This window comes from Mustelus asterias, chromosome 2 (genome assembly GCF_964213995.1).
Source record: "Mustelus asterias chromosome 2, sMusAst1.hap1.1, whole genome shotgun sequence".
Classification (NCBI taxonomy): Eukaryota; Metazoa; Chordata; class Chondrichthyes; order Carcharhiniformes; family Triakidae; genus Mustelus; species Mustelus asterias.
The window spans coordinates 49,767,376-49,788,631 of record NC_135802.1 but is presented as its reverse complement, the minus strand read 5'-3'; the positions used below and the strand labels follow the sequence as shown (position 1 = coordinate 49,788,631).

The following is a 21,256-nucleotide window of genomic DNA, read 5'->3' as shown; positions in this document are numbered from 1 at the left end:
TGGTTTCAATTAATGCAACTCAAATTACCTATTCAACACAGTTCCACATTTTATTTTGCCTGTTATATCACATCACCCAGTGCCATCCCCCTGCCTTCTCCCTTTTCAGATAACAGTCTAAATCTCTTCTGAATGCTTCAATTGAACTGGCATCCACCACTCTCTCATGTTAAGTTTATTTATTAATGTCACAAGTAGGCTTACATTAACACTGCAATGAAGTTACTGTGAAAATCCCCTAGTCACCACACTCCGGCGCCTGTTCGGGTGCACCGAGGGAGAATTTAGCCAATGCACCTAACCAGCACGTCTTTTGGGCTGTGTGGGAAAACCAGAGCATCCGGAGAAACCCATGCAGACACAGGGAGAATGTGCAGACTCTGCACAGACAGTGACCCAAGCCGGGAATTGAACCCAGGTCCCTGGTGTTGTGAGGCAGCAGTGCTAACTACTGTGTCACCGTGCCACCCTTTCATGTAGCGCATTCCAAACCTTAACCATTCACTGCATACAAAAAGTTTCTACTCATATCACTCTGCTTCTTTTACTAATTAATTTAAACCTGGACCCTCTCATTATAGATCCTTTCATGAGTGGGAACAGCTTTTCCATAATTACTCTGTCCAGACCCTTCATGATTTTGAATACCTCGATCAAATCTTCTCTCCAATTTCCACTCATTCTTCTCCAAGGAAAATGTCTCAGCTTCTCCAATCTATGTCCTTAACTGAAGTTCCTCATCTCTGGAACCATTCCTGCGAATCTTTTTTGCACCCTCTCAAATGCCTTCACGTTTCCTAAATTGCAACGCACAGAACCAGACGCAATACTCAAGGTGAGGTCAAACCAGCGACTTATATAAGTTTAACATAACCTCCTTGCTCTTGTAATCAACGTCCCTATTAATAACTCCCAAGATACTGTATGCTTTACTAACTAACCTCTCCTGCCATCTTCATTGCAGGACCTGTACACCAAGATCTAGCTTATTTATATATATATATAAATATATATAAATATAAGGAAAAGCAAAATTACCAACACTGACCCCTGTGGAACTCCATTATAAACCTTCCTCCAGCATGAAAACAGTCCATTAACTACTATCCTGTTTCCTGTTGCTCAGCCAATTCAATAGCTATGTTGTTATTATTCCAAACCAACATAACCAATCTATCCAATATTCCATACAAAAGTCAACTAAGCATCTTTGTACATTCTCTTTGTGCCTTTGCCTGTCCTAGCGTGACTGTACAGCGCTATTCAGTGTGGCTGTGGAAGTCAGCTTATTTTCAATGAGGGAGACTGCAGGCTGCCTTAAAGCGCCAGGGACCAAGGTTCGATTCCCGGCTTGGGTCACTGTGCGGAGTCTGCACATTCTCCCCGTGTCTGCGTGGGTTTCCTCCCACAGTCTGAAAGATGTGCTGGTTAGGTGCATTGGCCATGTTAACTTCTCCCTCATTGTATCCAAACAGGCGCCGGAGTGTGGCAACTGGGGGATTTTCACAGTAACTTAATTGCCATGTTAATGCAAGCCTACTGGTGATGAATAAATAAACTTTGACCTTTGACGTCTTCTTATAGGCCAGACATTGCAGAAGACATTTTATGGTGCATGCCCGTCAACCTTTTAATGACCTTTTTATGACTCTATCCATCAGAGTCCTTTGCAGCAGTGCTCTTGTGCAACCTCACCCTCTGGGAAGCTGCACCTGTGCTAACACCAGCACCCTTCACCCCCAACTCTCCCCTCCCTTCCACCTACAGCCCCCACACCCACCCTCCCAATACTATTTTGTGGGAGGATGAGGTGAGGCTTTGAATGCTATGTCATGAAGATCGTTGTTAGGTGAGTTATAGGGTGTGGAGAATTGGGCATTGTATGAAGCTAGTGACGCAGCTGGTGGAAGGTGGCATTTGAAGGTGTATTCACTGACCTTGACCACTCACTTCCTTCATCTCCTCTGTCTGCTGGTCTTAAAAGGTCCAATTTGTAAGGGATTTATTTTGAGTCAATCCAGCATCTAGAAGCCATGGACTTGCAACAAAAAAATGTTCCTAATTCAGCACTGCTTGGCAATCTCATGCAAATTGGGGACAAAAAGTCTTTAGGATGGGGTTGAGGCATGAGGTTTTGGTGCAGGGAACAGGGAACCTCATCCTGCATTTGGCTGTGATATCCTTGGGAGTGTGTAATACTTGTGTGGAAAATGAAAAATGTCATTCCCCTGACAGAATTTTTCACCTTGGCGATAACACAGTAAAATTAAATGTCAGCAGGAGCTCTGTCCACACATGGAGGAGTTCCTAAGGGACTGACTTCGGGAAGTGGGTGCGCATCACTCACAGGAAAGTGCACATGGGAAATCTAGAACAAAGAACAGTACAGTACAGCACAGGAACAGGCCCTTCAGCCCTCCAAACATTGCAGAAGACAATGTTGTCCTATCTAGACCTAATTGGATATCTAATTGGATAGTTTGCAAAATTTTGAACCACAGGCAGGATTTTCCTTCTGGTATCTGGAACCTGATGTTGGGAGTACCACTGACGTGATTTTTCAGTGCCAGGTCAATTAATGACAAAATGTCACATTTGTCATCCAAATAAGAATGGATGGCATGCTCTTGAGGTTGGAAGACTAACAGGAAACTCTGCAACAATGGTAGGTTACTCTTTTCATTGGCTTTGCTTCAGACACCACAAAGGGCATGCCTGCTAACAAGAAAATTCCAAGTGGCATGGGTGAGGGCCCTTAACAATGCTAATTTGGAGCAAAGTTAAGAGTCAATTGGATAAAAATGGATTAATTAAGGAAAGCAACATGGATTTTTTTTTAAGGGCAAATTGTTTTTAACTAACTTGCTTGACCTTATTGATGAGATAAGAGAGGGGGTTGATGGGGGTAATGTTCATCATGGTATACATGTGTACACTGGTTTCCAAAAGGCATTTGTTGAAGTGCTGCATAATAGGCTTATCAGCATAGTTAGAACTGATGGAATAAAAGGGACGGTGCAGCACTGATATGATATTGGTCGAGTGGCAAGAAATAAAATAATGGTGAATAGTTTATTTTTGGTCTGGAGGAAGGTAGATAATGTGGTTCCACTGGGGTCAGTGGTAGAAGCCTTACTTTTCTTGATATATATTAATGATCTTGGTTTGGGTGTACAGGACATAATTTCAACATTTGCTTATGACACAGAAGTATTGAGAGCTGTGAGGAGGGTAATGATGAACTTCAAGAGGACATAAGGTGCGGAATGAGCAGCGAAGTGGCAGTGGTTCATTTTGGTATGTAGAATGGGGAGGAGCAATATAAAATAAAGGGTACAAGGGGAAGCAGGAGCAGAGGAACCTGAGAGTATATGTGTATAAATCATTGAGGGTGGGAAGATAGCTTGAGAATGGTTAATAAAGCACATAGGATCCTGAAGTTTATAGTTATGGACATTGAAAATAAAAGCCAGGAAATTATAGTAAAGCAGTATAAAACACGAGTTTAGCCCCAATTAGAGTAGTGTGTCAAGTTCTGAGCACCATACTTTAGGAAAGAAAGGGTTTAAAGGGGACGCAGAAAAGATTCACTAGAATGGTTTCAGGGATGAGTTGGGTGGATAGGATAGGTTAGGAATGTTTTTCTTGGAGAAGAGAAGGTTGACAGGAGATTTGCTAGAAGTGTTCAAAATCATGGGGGTCTGGACAGAGTAGATGGGGGAAAAACTGTTCCCATTGGTGGAAGAATGGAGAAAACGGAAGGAATTTGCAAAACAAGCAATGGCGGCATCAGAAAAGCATTTTCATGCTGGACTATCGGGAGAAGTCAGCTGAATAGGATTAGGCAAGTTGCTCTTGCAGAGAGCCAGCATCGACAAGATAGGATGAATGGCTTTCTGTGTTGTATCCATTCTATGATTAGGCACAGTGGTTAGCACTGCTGCCTCACAGCACCAGGAACGTGGGTTCAATTCTGGCCTCAAGTCACCGTGCGGAGTTTGCACGTTCTCCTTGTGTCTGTGTGTTTCCCCTCTGGTTGCTCCGGTTTCCTCCCACAGTCCAAAGATGTGCGGATTAGGTTGACTAGCCATGATGAATTGACCCTAGTGTCAGGGGGATTAGCAGGCTAAATATATGGGGTTACAGGAATAGGGCCTGGGTGGGATTGTTGTCAGTGCAGATTCGATGGGCCAAATGGCCTCCTTCTGCACTGTAGGGATTCTTGGATTGAATGTGTTCACTTCTAAATATTTGACAGATAAGTGGAGGCAATTTTCTGGTGTCATTCATGGTGGCCGCTAACTCTCATGAGGGCTATAACGGGATTTGCACCAGGGAGTTCTCAGAATGAGATCTTCCCCACGTCCGCTGGTGACATAATCAGGTCATGCCCAGCGAGAGCCTGAACCTGATTACCATCAATCTAAATAAATTTCAGGTTCACCATATGTCCCCCCACCCCCCACCTTGGCTGGCATTAAGTCATGCTGGCAGAAATCACTACTGGTTTCTAGAAAAAGAAAACCAGTTGTGATGATCATGCCAGGGACTTGGATATGAGTATGACCCTTGGATGCCGAGTTGCCCCCCGGCACCCTGGCAGTGCCAACCTCATCAGGCTAAGGAGCAAGGACTTGAAATATTAACTCTGTTTCTCTCTTAATAGACGCGGGCAGATCTCTGAGTTTTTCCAGCATCCTCTGCTCTTGTTTCAGATTCCAACAACCACAGTATTTTGTTTATTTTGACAAGGAAATTTCTAGAGTTGTGTCTGCTCTGCACCATGCTCACAGACTACAGCTGGATGGTATTACAGGCACCACATGGGTTCAATACACCTGGACTAAGGCCCATAGGAAACAGTCCAAGTTTTTATTTATGATTGTCATCCAGTCACTTCTGCTAGAAAGTGCTGAGGTGTGGATGTTAGTTGGGCACATGAATGATATCGGCTGTAATACTTTCTACAGTTTAACATATGCACAGTCTAGGCCATAACTTTCCAAATTGAGGTCCATGAAGGCAGCAGATTTGCAATTGCCTGGGCCAATTCTTTGAGAACAAACTGCATTTCACACTTTTCTCTGCATTAGTTAGTTGGCACATAGGGATAGCTCTGTGGCACAGTGGTTAGCACTGCTGCCTCACAGCGCCAGGGACCCGGGTTCAATTCCGACCTTGGGTGACTGTGTAGATTTTGCACGTCCTCCCTGTGTCTGTGTGGGGTTCCTCTGGGTGCTCTGGTTTCCTCCCCCAGTCCAAGATGTGTGGATTAGGCTGATTAGCCATACTAAATTGCCCTTTCTTAGAAATCTTAGAAACCCTACAGCACAGAGAAAGGCCATTCGGCCCATCGAGTCTGCACCGACCACATTCCCACCCAGACCCTACCCCCATATCCCTACATATTTACCCACTAATCCCTCTAACCTATGCATCCCAGGACACTAAGGGCAATTTTAGCATAGCCAATCAACCTAACCCGCACATCTTTGGACTGTGGGAGGAAACCGGAGCACCCGGAGGAAACCCACGCAGACACGAAGAGAATGTGCAAACTCCACACAGACAGTGACCCAAGCCGGGAATCGAACCCAGGTCCCTGGAGCTGTGAAGCAGCAGTGCTAACCACTGTGCTACCGTACCGTACCGTGCTTTAGTGTCAGGGGGTTAGCAGGGTAAATGTGCAGAATTATAGGGATATGGCCTGAGTGGGATTGTTGCTGGTGTGGGCTTGATGGGCCGAGTGGCCTCCTTCTGCACTGTGGGGGTTCTGTGATACTATGTAAGATCCTAGATAATCTGTACAGCTGACTTTCCTGGTGCTGGTGCTTCAAGTACAAAGTGTTCCCAAAGGCGTAAAGGTCAAGAATGATCGAGATCCAGGTTGTTGAGTCCCTCCATACATTTAACACTCTGCTGTGATTCCTTGGGGCTGAGCTAGGCCTGTGCCTGCAGTAGACCCGGTGCAGGTAGATGGAGCTATTAAAGAGGTGAGAGAGAAAGTGATCCCCGTTTCCATCCTCATTTTCCCCTACATTTGCTGGGTGGCCCAGCAGAGGCATGTTAACCTGCTTCCAGACTCTCTGCTGACTGGAGGATATATGGAGTGCGGCGTCCAAGCGAAAGCTGAAAGTGTAAAATTAGGCTTTGTTTTTGGTATCATTCCACCCCACCTCCCGTGATTTTAGATCAATTTGGAAACTAGTTTCCACAGAATTGTTACAGTGCAAAAAGAGGACATTCAGACATCACTTCTGCATAATTCTCTCAATGAGTTCTTCTGTCTTTTTCCCATAATCCTGCAGGTTGTTTTCTTTCCAAACAATCACTTAATTCCCTCTTGAATGCCTCAGTTAAACCTGCCTCCACCACACTCTCAGGCAGTGCATTCCAGACCCTAACCACTCACTGCGAGAAAACGTTTTGTCTCGTATTGCTTTTTGCTTCTTTTGCTAATTACTTTAAATTTGTGCCCTCTCATTCTCGATCTCTCATGAGTGGGAAAAGTTTCCCCCTATCCACTCTGTCCAGACCCTTGCAATCTCTATCTGCAGCCAGGATGATCTGATCACACAGGCTAGATTTGGGGCTACAGAAGTGAGAGAGAACTGAACCCCCACTCTCTGCCTTCCTGAGTCTAATGAGTGAGTAGAAGAACAGGCTAGGCAGAAGGGGAAAGCAGAAATCTTTCAGGTATTTTCACCAGGCCACCTTACCATGTGTTGTGAGAACCAGTTCAAAGCAGCGATATTAAAGGCCATGGAATTGGCCAACTGCCTAGCCATGTTGACCGCAGCAGATGCATGGCCCCATGCCAGGGTCAGAAGGAGAGAAAAAAAATAACCAGGTAACATGATCTCAGGAAAATGGAAAGAAGAAATAAAATCAACAACAGAGACATTTGAAAAGAAGGGAAGCTCAAATGTTTTGTTTTACCTGCTGATACGCCATGTTGAGGAAGAAGTATCGTTCTGAGCGTCGCATTGGAAGACAGAGGCTGTAGACTGTGTGAACGGAGGCAAAAAAGAAACTCAGAAGCCCCAGCTGCTTGCGACACTGCAGCCAATGTTCTAGCCAGGCAGGAAACCGACGGTACTTAGTTCCAGAATTCAGCTGAAAAGCAGATGCCAGCAATCCTGCCAGGTACACGAGCGAGAGGAGGGTGATAGCAACTACAGGCAAGGTCTTGTTCACAATCTCAATTGGAATTTTATAGAAGTCACTCTGTCTGTTCTTTACATACGGGTGAACAATGTCTCGGATGAAAGAATATATATAGAAGAATATGGATAAGCCAATCGCCACAAGCACCGGGCCTTTCCAGAGGGTGAAGAGGTGCAGGGGCATGTTTTCTATCTCCTTCGCCGAAGCCAATGTTCCCATGTCGACTGGGATAAAGTCCAGCTGCCGAGCAAGTTCAATTACCTGCTGCCGTGCTTCCACCACGTTGCTGCAAATGTATATCTGATGGACAACAGACAATAAAGCAAGTTTCAGCAAAGCCTAAACTGTTTTCCATTGAAGGCAGCATTTTGTAATGCAATCATCAAACACGACCTGCTTTTCGTGCTGACCTCCTCCTGCAAGCTAAAATGTTCTCCCATTACATGCAGTGAATTAAATTCCTGTATCACAGCTGGTCAAGTCACTTTGCCGTATAACACCCCTTTAGGCAATACATGAAAGAAATAAATGAAAACAGGTGAGACACTTTCATGTATTTGTAAAATTAAGTGTGGGTTTTGTTCCAGTCTCTATTAGTGAGGACATGTGATTGGAAAGAGGGGTCTAACATTGGGAAATGGAGCAGAATTCATCTGACAAAAGGTCAACCTTAAATCTTGCTCCCGTTCACGCCGGCTGGATCTTACGGTCCCGCAAATGATGCACCCCCGCTGCAGCTTTCAAGGGCAGCAAGGGGTGCATTCAACAAGAAACCCCATTGACAATGGTGGGGCACAAGATCCCACTGCCAGCGAGCAGTACACTGCCTCCTGCCGCTGAGAGACATGCCACAGAGTGGGAGAAAAACCCCACCCATTAACTTTATTTCTCTCCACGCACGTTGCTTGATCTGCGCAGTATTTCCAGCATCACAGCATCTTGCTTTTGTGGAGAATTTACCCTTTGCACTTTGAGATGACAGTTTAGCAACCAAACAGCATTGTTTCCACCCCACTCCAGAACTTGAGCATATAAACGTAGGTTAGTGTATCAGTGTGATATTTAAAGCACGCCGGGGTGTCAACCCAGTTGATTGAGCAGAACTTCCCAGCCTTCCAGCCTCATGGATGTTCCACTGATCATTTAGCTAAATGCTCAAGCAGAAACAGTGAGTGAAAAATGGGAAATTGGGCTACTACATAGCACCCCTCGCACCACACTCTTCCCCCCCCCCACCACCCACCCCAACCGCTTCCCCGCCCACATCACCTATCCCTTCCCCTGCGGTGGACACAAGGAAAATGGCAACTGAAAGGCGAGTATGGGGATCTGGGGCATTTGGGAAGACAATTTTTAAAGCTGATTTTAGCCAGCCTGAGCAGTTTGCGGGGTGTTAGTTCACAGACGCTGAGTTTACCTCGGAGTCAAAAACAATTCTTCTTGACATGGTAAACGTTATTGGGTCCTTGGGTGGCAGAACATGCTCATTACCTTAATTTGGTTCAGTTGCCCTAATTATCAAACCACTGTCCTTCTGGCCCTCTGAATAGAGCTACCTGTTCTACATACGGCAAGACAGCAACAGGCCTCATTGCAACTGCCTACCTTTGTGGCTGATGTTGCCATGCACAATCTGTGTCCTGAAGGTGCCCAGAGCCACTAACTGGGCACCAAGCTCACTCACTGCTCTTTTAGGACATTAGCATTTTAAAAAATAGTGTTGTGAGAGTGACAGAATTCAGATGTGGGGTTGGGACCCGGAATTGATAATACAGGAGTTGGGTTTCCGACTCCGATTTAAGAATCCAAGCACAAAAAACAAATAATCTGGCCACTCTCACACTGCTGTTTGTGGCGTCCTGTCAGGTGCAAATTGGTTGCTGTATTTCTTAGACAATGACATTGACTACACTTCAAATTGACTTAACTAGCTGTAAATGTTTCAGGGCTGTCTGAGGCCATCACAGGCACCAAATAAATGCAAGTTCTTTGCTTCATCAGAGCTGAAAGATAAGGAGTAGCATGATAGGTTGTAATAATAAATTGAGGCAGGACATGGGTAGAAAATATATTTTTTATAAAGAGCATGGCGAGGAAACAGAACATCTGCCACTAACTCAAATTGAAGAACTATTTTTTTTAAAAGGAACTTGGATAGTAGCTAGAAAAAGAAGAGTGTGAGGTGTGTGGTGAGATTGGAATTAGACTAAGTGGTTCACATAGATAAAAACAAGGACAGACTTAATGGATTGAAAAGTATGTCCCCATGCTTTGATATTCCATAAAATCTGAAAAACAGTAAACTTCACATTGGTACGAGAGGGTCTGCTTGCGAAACATTGTTTGAAACAGAACACAAGCAATACTTTGGATCTGATTTCTCTCTATGCATTCAATATGTGTTGATAGTCACTATTGGGAGATTAATGGTGTTCTGGTCCTGTAGCTCACCTATGGTACAGTCACACTGGGCCAGCACTGTCAAGAAAGAGTTGTTCATTCTGATAATTATTTGGCATCCCCAGACTCAGCACATAATGTGCTAAGAGCACCATGGGTTGGATTATTAGCTGCACAATGTTGTCATGGTTACCACAAAGGACTGCAACTGAAGGGTCAAGAATGGCTAAGGAAACCATGGGGTAACAACAGTTGATAGCTCTGGATGCTTGCTGCAGGAGATTCTGCAAAGAAGATTTATTCTCTTTGGTGATGAAAAACTTTCTGCATTTAGAAGCAGCATGGATGGAGGTGACAAAATCTGAGTAAATGTCATCTTCCCTGTGAAAGCAGGTGAGAAAGAAATCTCACCTAGGTTGGGAACGTTGTAACCCTTGGGACTCAACAGTGCATTTAGCAGCTTAAGATGTTGACCTTTCTCCTCCATCTTAAACCTTTTTAAAAAAAATATTTAATACATGTACTGTCTCAGTGCAACCTCCCCACCCTCCCACACAAGGCCATCTGTCTTTTGTTCTTAAAGTTGCCACACTTTGTTGTAATCTTTCACGGCTACACTTTAATATCTAACACACTTGGGCGATCTTATCATAATTTGGCTAAGTGTCAGTTTTGGTGATAAAACTGGAGTGAACTCGCCAAATCCACTGTTCAGTTCTCTCTCCAGATTTTGAGCCTCTTAGCCTGAAACAAAAAAGTGGATGTGGTTTACAACATCACTTTTAGAGCAGGTAGTGCCAGCCTGGCAGTGCCAACCTGTGCCAGGGATGAAGACGGTAAGGCCTGAGACAATATTGAGTGTATTCCCTTGCCTTGTTAGTCATCTCAAAATGCATCACCTCACACTTTTCAGGGATAAATTCCATTTGTCACTGTTCTGTCCATCTGACCACAAGGCGAGGACAGTAATGTTGTAATGTGTCTGCAGTACTCACTGTTGAAGCCCACATACAAAGAACTTTAACTGAGGGGAGCTGCAGGAAGGTATCCACTGACTATAAAAGTCAGCACCTTCAGGAAAAGAAGAGAGAACTGCAAGGATTACAAGAATACAGATATCTTAATGTATATTATATACAAGAGAACAGAATGCCTGCATTGTGTTACAGGACAGTAAAAGTCTGGGGAGTTGAGATGACCTAAAATTGCAACAGTGAAATTTGAGGGGTTAATGTGTTTTCAATCCTTCCAGGTCGTACTACCTTGGAACATGTTGCGGACAATATTAAGTACATTATGTGATCTTAACATTAGTTAATGTCATTTGCAAGTTTCCACTTTTGACAACAGGAGTGTTGTGGCCAACTGTGCTAATTTGCCACCTTTGTCTAAACACGTGACTTGACCAGAAGTGGCAGAGTGCTGTTTTTAATTATCAAATGCTTTTTCAAGGAAATCACGCAGTAATCCTTTGCATGCTTGTAATGAAAGCATTTAGACAAAGTATAATAACTCAAGGCAGAAATTCAGAAATGTTTTTAAAAAAACACCAGTACAATGTGGGCCCAACTCAAGCCTAGTTTGAGTCTAATAAACAACATACATTTTATTAATGCCAGAGCTTGAATACATAATCAAATGAAAATCTTGGCTGTGATTCTGATCAGCGGGAGGCACTTCGCAAGATTCATGAACGGCTGGATGCCAGTCGTGAGTCTCCCAGGCACTTTTTTTTCCCCCAAGTGCAATCAGCTCTGTGCTGGAAATCGATGCAAGACTGATTATGATACGGAAATGTAATTGAAATTGACATTTCCATACGATTAGCGGGCCTGGGATGGTAGTCTCCAGGCCCCCTGGGCCTGTTCGTGCCTCCTCCCCACTGGGAGTGGTTCCCCACCAGTGGAGTTTACAACTGCTCCCCACTAACAAGGAACAGGCATCCTCACCCTGCTGGTGGGGACAGAGGCCACTGAGGCCCGCCCCGGGATGTCGGGGGCAAGGGGATGCACTGGGTAGTGCCAAAGGTAGAAGTTTAACAACACCAGGTTAAAGTCCAACAGGTTTATTTGGTAGCAAAAGCCACACAAGCTTTCGGAGCTGCAAGCCCCTTCTTCAGGTGAGTGGGAATTCTGTCCCACTCACCTGAATGAGATTCATTCAGATAAGTGCTTTCAATTTAATTCAATTTCCAATATGCAGTGTGGTCTTGTAATAAAAGAATTTTAGCACTGGTTACACAAAATTATTGCTTATTATCTGCTTCAGACATCAGCCTCAGCTCAAATGCTGAATCAGGTGGTCCTGGGTTCAAATCTCACTCCAGAGACTTCAGCACATAATCCAGGCTGACATTTTGTTCTTTTCCTTTGGATGAGATATTAAATTGAGGTCCCATATGTACTGTCAGCTGGACTTAAACATCCCATGATAATATTCAAAAAGCAGGGCTCCCAGGGTTCGACAAATAACTGTCCTTCAACCAAAATAACTAAAGCACATTATTGGTTCATCCACCTCAGTGTCATGTTTGGGATCTTGCTGTGTGCCAACCAGCTACTGTATTCTGTGACACCTCGAAGTGCTTCTTTGGCTGCAATTCACTTTGTGACATTCTGAGGATATGAAAGATGTCAGATAATTGAAAGCTTTTTTTATACTAATGGGGTAAAGTGATCTGTTAGGTGAATGATCAATTACTAAAGATAAGTTAAACTTTACTAACAAGAATCAGCATCCATGACAATACATACCAGCCAAATTATATTAACCTGAATACTGGTCAAAAACAGCTCTCTACATTTGCAAACTCCATGAAGGATAAAAATAAATGACCCAGTTTTGTCACTGTGCAGTGCGGCACAGTGAAAACTCATTACTTGATAATAAGTACAAAAAAAGTAGTTGGATTATTTTAATAATTCTTTTAAAATTTGTTCTTGGGATGTGGATATTGTTGGCAAGGCCAACTTTTTTTTGCCTATTCATGGTGCTGAGCCGGCTACAACTGCATGTCTTACCAGGCCATTTCAGAGGATAGCCAACCACACTGCTGTGGGTCTGGAATACATGTAAACCAGAAAGGGTTAGGTGGCAGATTTCCTCTCTCGGAGGACAGATGGGTATAATATTTTAAGTGTAGTCATGTCAGAGAAGGGAAGGAAACATTTGAGAACTGTGCCACAGGCCAACTAGAAGAAGAAGCAGCAAACTGCACTTAAGTAGCATTAAATTGTACGCTCCTGCCTACGTATGTTTTAGTGACTCCCGCATTGAGACACGTTATAGGCTAGAGCCAATTTAGAAAACAGTGAGGTAACTCATTTCGCAATGGTGAATACAATTTACTTAACACAGGCCTCTGTGACAAAATGGAGCTGTATATCTGAATGTGGGAGGTCAAGTTTGATGGATGCTGAATTGTCGTTGTTTTTAGGAGAAGGTCATTCTTATCATTGTAACTTATTTGTTAATTCAGATAGTAATTGGTCAGTTGCTGACCACATTTTTACAACTGTTTGGAACAGTAAATATGTCACATTCCTACCTGTCGGTTAGCATCTTTTGGACCAAACTGCAACGTCCAGGCAGATATTACATTAAAGCCTTTTACCACCGTGGAATCTGGGAATAGTGAAGCAAGATACTCTGCATTGGCTTCGGGGTACTGGCTTATTCGCACATTGTTACTCACATCCACAAGGATTTTGCCTACCAGTAAATGCTTGAGGTCCCACAAGGCAGTATAATGCTCTCGATGCAAAGCAACAAATATGAGATTGGTTTTCATGACTGCATCCTCCTGATGCACGATGTCAGCAAGAGGAGGGAAGAACCCAACAGCTCGTTTTGGGTTTCTGCTCCCTATTACCACAGAGTAGCCGCATCGGATGAATCTGATCGCCAGTGATTTGGCGAAATCTCCGCTTCCTAAAATCCCTATGGTGGACTTGGGTGCTTCCTGAAAGCTGTTCATGCCATTTGGTAAGAAGGTCTCACTGGCGTCTTTCACATTCCTCAGGATGGAGATGGAATCCATTGCTGAAAGATAGAAACTGGAATGACGGGGAGAGGAGAGAAGAAAAAAATATTTTGAATTCATGAACATCTCGCTTTGATGATTTGCACAAGGATAAGTGACATATTTAGCAGAATATTTGTGAGAAACATCCCGAATCACAGTGAACTCAAGAGGAGTTGCAATTCGGCTGAAATCCAAAAATCCTACTATAGACTTTGTAAAGGGTAATTCCAGAAGCAGAAGTTATACTTCACAAAACCACAAAGGATTGGCCACATATTCCAATAGGGAGCAGTCATATTCCTCTTTCCCCTTTTCTTGAGATGTTTTGAATTATAACTCTGTTTACTTCCCCCACATGCAGACACACCTAGACTGCTAGTGATGTGATGCATTCCAACCCCTTCCATCCAAATTAACTAGGCAGCTCAGGATTAGACATTTGACAACCAGCATGAATTCTATCATTTTCTTCCAATGTGGATATCTAAATTAATATTTCAGATAAGAAAATCCTAAGGCAGCTGGTGGTAGTTATATTCAATTCATTAAAATGGAATACAAAGCTAGTCTCAGTAATGGTGGCCATTAAACTATCACGACTGTTGCAAAAGCCCATCTGGTTCATTGATGTCCTTGAGGAAAGGAAATCTGCCATCCTTATCTGGTTTGGCCTCTATGTAACTCCAGGCCCCATCATCAAATACCCTTTGGAATGACTTAACGAGCCACTCAGTTCAAGGGCAAATAGAGATGGGCAATAAATACTGGCCCAGCCAGCAATGCCCACATCCCATAAAAGAACTTTTGGAAAGTATGAATTTTATTTCTTTTTTGAAGAACTGAACATTACTTTAAAACCGTTATCTGTACATTAATTTTAAATTTACCATGGGCATCTTCAATTCCATGCAAGACTTCACTATTGCAATCTACATGACGGAGGGTATACTCCTATGCTTTTTATTAAACTATCTACATTAACTTCAAACCAACTCTAATGAAAGCCTCTTGAGTATAACCAGCCATCTCACATAGTTTTTGACACAGAAAATTCTAAAAATAGCAACAGCACATAATTTACTTTTAGTCTATTTTTGTCATAATGATGGGGTCAGGAATGCAAAAGCTATAATGAAAATGGTCAGTAAGCACCTAAATAATGATTTGAGAAGCTAGGTTTTCAATTTTTTTTTAGATCGTCCAGTGTTTTTTGCTTTAAAACATTTCAAGTACAGCATAACATGTGTCTTTTATATTCCAGACTTTACGATAAATGTTTTTGAATTCAGTCACTGCAGTGTAACTTCAAAAACAAACAGCAGGAGATCATATTCTACTACCTTCTTTGAACATGATAAGCAAAACATGTTCACTAATAATTCACTGAAACAGGTTCTAAGTTAAACTTGACATAAAACTGGCTAGTGATGGAAATATTAATTGCTACATGCAAGACACAAAACGATACATCCCCACAGCAACATTTATACAAGCACAAGGCTAAATGCAGCATTTGATTTGAATTCTACAGGCATTTACAATGATGTATTTCAATGTTTAAAATTATATACCATATCACTCTCAACTGATCATCGCATTTTTTATAAAGGAGAGATTCTTATTAAATTGGCAAATACGTAGGAAAAAAATACTTACTTCAAAATTATCAAATATTTTAACCAATTGACTAAAAAGCAAAGAAAAATAGCATCGAACTATGAGCAGAACGCTGCTATCAGAAGGACAAATGCAAGAATTGCTTACTGACCTTGTTGTAAAGCCACACCACCGCTTTTACTGATCTCTCTGGATAAATATTAGCTATGCCTAATGGAAGTGTGATCTGCCAGGAAAAAGAGAGACCATTATTAACATTAGGATGGCTGCATGTGTGACTTTGAGAAATGCTTTTCTTGTCCTGAATGACTGTTTTTTTTGTTGAAAGGCAACATCAGGGATTCATTTGTATGCATATAGTGTCCTGTCCGGCAGAACGTCACAATTCGACAGAGTGAGTCATTTACCAGCCCCTTCTGTGTTTTCCCCTCCTCTCTTGTTTCCCTTATGCTTTTTGACACTGGAGTGCAATAATGAATCTGGAATGTTGGCTAGCAAATATTGTCATTGGAAATACATTAATAAGTTTTTTAGTTTATTACCATATATTTTAAGTTTTATTCATATTAGCAATAGTCAGACATTCTGACAACACACACTTAACCCACTTCTAACAAATAATATTTACAGGATCAATAACTTCATAGTTACCGATTTAATTTCAAGCTCTGGATCCAATTGAATATTGTCTGTGTTTGTGATTAACACTTTATAAGTCTACAGTTGGGCTGAATTAATCACCCTCATCCACCCCTCCCAAATAATAATAGTGAAGATACAAAAATAAAAAAAAGTGACATACCTTCAAGAAATGTACAAATCTTTGTTGCTGGTATCAGAAAATATGCTACAAAAGACCAATATAACAATCCATTAATCACAAAACCATTATTCTGTTGCATATAGTACAGATTTTTAATTGAATGTGAGTTTTGTCATGACATGCATTTGCTGTTTTGCCCTCTGATGTGCTTATGGAGGTGGGACGAGAGGAAAAGGAAGGATCACTCTAAAACGGATATTAATTGCCCAATACTCAAATTCTTCATCTCAAGTTGCCAATAAAAATACTTCACCCTAACCTCTTTCAGGCAGCAAGTTCTCGTCACAGTCACACACCATCGGCATGTATCAACATCACCTCATTCACACTGGATCAAAATCCTGGAGCACCCTATCTAGCATTTTCACCACAAGGATTGCTGTGGTTCAAGATGATGATCCACCATTACAATCTCAAAGGCAAATAGATATGGGTATTAATTACCAGCCATGCCAGTGACATCCACATCCTGAGAAGGAAGTACAAAAAACCTCCTGTTTAATGAAGGCTTAGCCATGCTGGCAGAACATGCGAGTACCCATGGTAATAGAAAGCATTATTTTCTGAAGAAAATCTAAGAAATGAACAATTGATATCTATCCACTTCTTTGACTAAATATATATCTCCAATTTCAATTCTCTTCCCACAACCTACTGGTGCACGAAGGCAGATTTTCAACTGTTTCCATAGCCAGTTATTCCTGGAACAAGTCGCTAGCCTGTTGCCGGAGGCTTATAGTTTGAGGGATGCCACCCTGCACCAAGCATGCCTTGAGTCTTTTCCACTCTTACCACTAGCCACTGACATGTTGGACGAATTTGCAAGTTGATACTCAACCAGTTTGGCTGCATTATGAACGCTTTCCTTCACCATCAAGTCCTGGGGTGGAACTCAAACCCAAAGCTTCTAGCTCAAAGGCAGGGATGTTACCCTCTGTGCCACAAGACCTCCTAAACATATGTCTAATTCAAACCAATGTATCTAAAGAATAGGGCAAAGGCTGAACTCTATTCTGTATGAAATTAACTTCGTATCAAATCATGGAAAATCTTTTCAACAAACTATGAACAGTCAAATTGTGGTCACAACAGTTGAACACTTTTGTGCTTTGGATTTCCACACTGGAACAAAAGTAACATTACAAACACATTACTTTTACAGGTTTTACTCTGCTCTTGTTTCAGTTATGAATACCATCCATATAACAATATGCTTTAATGCTTGCTTGGACACGAAAAGCTATACAAGTGATCCATCAGAAACTGTCACAAAAAATTTAAAATCAGTTATGCTAAGTTAGCTTTCAGTTCCACTTCAAATCTTCACAACTGCTGTATGGAAATCTAAAAAAAATGTATCTGTTTTGTAACAATTTAAAATTCTGGACTGAATTTAAAACATGGAGACATATTCTAAAATAATAAATCTGTGACACAGTATTATGACTAACTTCAACAAGACCTTCCAGAACATACTGGTGGTCTCGTGGTTCAGTAGGTAGTGTCCCTGCCTCTCAGCCTGATGCTCCAGATTCAAGTCCCACTCCAGGACTTGTTAACCCTGGAAAGAGCGTTCATGATGTGGTTGCAAATCCTTCCAACACTTTGCCACAATTGCCCAAAGGGGAAAACAATGTGCGATAAGGTGCAAAGCAAGAAAGCACATTCTAATGACAACACTTCAGATTCTAGAAAATGGATTGTAATCAATGAGGAAAATGGAATTGAAACAGTAACGTTGGGCATTTAACATGGTGAAAATGGAAACTTTCATTTTTTACAAAGACTGGAAGAAAAAGAACAGCTGAAGTCGTGAAGCAATGAATTTCTAGCGTGTAGTCTGGACAGTTTTCTAGAACAAATGTGTTTTTAGAATGAACATGGAAGCAGGCCATTAAGTACGTGATGAGTAATGAACCAGAATTAGTCAGCAAACTGACAGTAAGAGAGCATCTTGCAAACATTGACCATAACATAACTAACTTTGATATCAGATTTGGGCAGAAGAAACAGGAGTCACAAATTAAGACTTTAAATTTAAGCAAAACAAATTTTGAAAAATGAGAAGCGAATTAACCACAGTTATCCTGTAGGCAGGATATATTTTGTCAATTTGGCTAGTGGTGTGGCTAGTTTTGTAGCAGAAGTCTTTACTACCCATTAATCCAGATCAGTCAGCCATTTTTTGATATCACATGTAGTGAATCCATTGAAGAATGACATTCATGATGGTGGGGCCTCTTATGGAGGTTGAGATGAATCATCCACTTAACTTCTGACTGAAGGTGATTGCAAAAACGTCTGCCTTATGTTTTGCACTCACGTGTTGGCCTCTGCCGTTGTTGAGAATGGGGATGTTTGTGGAGTCCTGTTAGTTGTTTAATTCACTGCCAACATTCATGACTGGATGTGATAGGACTACAAAGCTATGGTAATAGGGTGAGTGTTATGCCAGACCACACGCTGACATATTGTGATGGAATATGATTTTGCTACTGGTGACCCACACTGCCTCATGGATGTCCAGTTTTGAGCTGTTAGATTTCTTCTGAATTTATCCCATTTCGCATAGCAGTAGTGCCACACAACAAGATGGAGTGTGTCCTCAATGTGAACACTGGACTTTGTCTCTGTTCAACTGTACAAAAGTTTAAAGTTTATTTATTAGTTCATAAGTAGGCTTACGTTAACACTGTAATGAAGTTATTGTGAAAATCCCCTAGTCTCCACACTCTGGTGCCCGTTCAGGTACACTGAGGGAGAATTTAGCATGGTTAATGCACCTAACCAGCACGTCTTTTGGACTGTGGAAGGAAACCGGAGCACCCGGAGGAAAGCCATGCAGACACAGGGAGAACATGCAGACTCCACATAGACAGTGACTCAAGCCAGGAATCGAACCCAGGTCCCTGGGTCTGTGAGGCAGCAATGCTAACCACTGTGCCACCTCCAAGAATCACTCCTGCTGATACTGTGACAGATAGATTTCCAAGGTTAAGGTCATGTGTAGTTCCACTAGAACTGGGCATAATGGGTTCAATTATTATTAGGACCTTTCCTAGTCCCATATACAGAGCTGGAAATATGTTTTATCGCCCTAATGTATCATCTCAACAAACTCAAGTTACCCAAAGTCCTTACCCAAGGTCAATCTGAATGATAAACGGAGAAAAATATCAGTTCAGCCTATACTAGAAGACCACCTGATTAACAATCAACACTGGGTTTCAGACATATTTTACTGTAATTTCAAAGTAACAGTTTCCTCAACAAATGACAAAATTAGAACAGGAAGTGCTGAAAAATCTTAGCAAGTCTGACAGCATCTGTGGAGAAAAGAACATTTCAAGTCTGGATGACTGTTCATCAGAGCATTTCCTATTTTTGTTTCAGATTCCAGCATCCACAGTAATTTGCTTAAATCACATAGTTCCATTTTTATGGTGATGCGCGATTAATTCACACGGGAGGCTAGGACGTACCCGGGAATAAAGGCTTTTATTCACAAGAAGAATAGAGCATACTGCTTAACAATACTATCCCAGACTAAGGGCTACTAGGAAGTAGCAGTGACCTTTATACTCCTGTAAGAAGGCGGAGCCAAACGGAGTGTACCACAGAACAATGCCAACAGGTAGAACACCCCAACCCTAACCCCAACAGTAACAAGAGTAACATATGTACAAGTACCCATAGTGGTAACCATCTATGGTTCACCACATTCACCCCTCCTTTAAAAACAAAGGCCGGTGGGGTAAGGAGACAATACGAACTGTCCACATGTTCACAAGTTCAGCCGTATCGGAGGTCCGCACCGTCTCTGCGACCTCCGCAGCACTGGCTCCAGTGCCGGTTCTGGTGACCGTGGTGGTGACCCTCTCTCCGAGGTGGTGCCCAGTGACTCCTCCAGTTCCTCACACACCTGTGGACCTCGAGGTGGCGACAATCTCCTGGACTCAGGCAAGCTGTACATGGCAGTAAGAGGATTAAGTTGAGGTCCCGATGCTGCCCGCGCCGGTGTCAGGAGGGGAGAGAATGGGCAAAGGAATCCTAACCAGGGGTGCGGGAGTTACAGGGGTTTCCAGGTCCCCTGCAGGCGCCACATCTCTGATAGAGACCGTGTCCTCTCGCCAGTCAGGATATGCCACATAGGCATAATAATGGTTGGCGTGGAGGAGATGGACCTGTTCAACCAAAGGGTCGGACTTGCGGGTCCTAACATGCTGCCGCAGGAGGACAGGTCCTGAGTATGTCAACCAAGATGGCAGTGAGGTCCCAGAGGAAGACTTCCTAGGGAAGGTAAACATCCGCTCATGTGGGGTAGCGTTGGTTGCTGTACACAGGAGGGACCGGATTGAATGGAGCACATCAGAAATTACCTCTTGCCAACGGGAGACTGGAAGACCCCTAGACCTTAACGCCAGTAAAACAGCCTTCCAGACTGTAGCGTTTTCTCTCTCGACCTGTCCGTTACCCCGGGGGTTATAACTCGTAGTCCTACTTGAGGCAATTCCTTTAGAGGGCAGGTATTGCCTCAAGTCGTCGCTCATAAACGACAAACCCCTATCACTGTGGATATAACTGGGGTAGCCGAACAGGGTAAAAAGACTCCGCAGGGCTTTGATGACCGTGGCAGAGGACATGTCAGAACAGGGGATGGCAAAGGGGAATCGGGAGTATTCGTCAACCATGTTGAGGAAATACACATTCCGATCTGTTGAAGGAAGGGGGCCCTTGAAGTCGACACTCAGTCGTTCAAAAGGGCGAGTGGCCTTAATGAGGTGTGCCCTGTCAGGCCGGTAGAAGTGCGGCTTGCACTCTGCACATACCTGGCAGCTTCGAGTTATCGACCTGACATCCTCTATAGAGTAGGACAGATTCCGAGCCTTTACAAAATGGAAGAGCCGAGTGATCCCCGGATGGCACAGATCATTGTGGAGGGCCTGTAACCGGTCCTCCTGCACACTGGCACATGTTCCACACGACAGGGCATCTGAGGACTCATTGAGCTTCCCCGGACGGTATCATAGTTGTAGGTGGAGAGTTCGATTCTCCACCTCAAGATTTTATCATTCTTAATTTTTCCCTTTAACGTGTTGTTGAACATGAAGGCCACGGACCGCTGGTCCGTGAGCAGGGTAAACCGTTTGCCAGCCAAATAATGGCGCTAATGCCGTACGGCCTCCACAATGGCCTGAGCCTCTTTCTCCACAGAGGAGTGCCGA

General features: G+C 43.0%; 1 protein-coding gene across 1 annotated transcript in view; it reads right to left on the bottom strand.

Moving 5' to 3' along the window:
- steap2 (STEAP family member 2, metalloreductase) overlaps positions 1-21,256 on the bottom strand; it is a 48,529-nt gene that overhangs the window by 12,967 nt on the left and 14,306 nt on the right. Inside the window, exons 2-5 of the mRNA XM_078234881.1 lie at positions 16,011-16,055; positions 15,360-15,434; positions 13,115-13,622; positions 6,940-7,467 (exon numbers count right to left, since the gene is read on the bottom strand). Coding sequence (XP_078091007.1) covers positions 6,940-7,467; positions 13,115-13,606 — 1,020 coding nt within the window. The 5' untranslated portion in view covers positions 13,607-13,622; positions 15,360-15,434; positions 16,011-16,055. The remainder of the gene's footprint in view (positions 1-6,939; positions 7,468-13,114; positions 13,623-15,359; positions 15,435-16,010; positions 16,056-21,256) is intronic.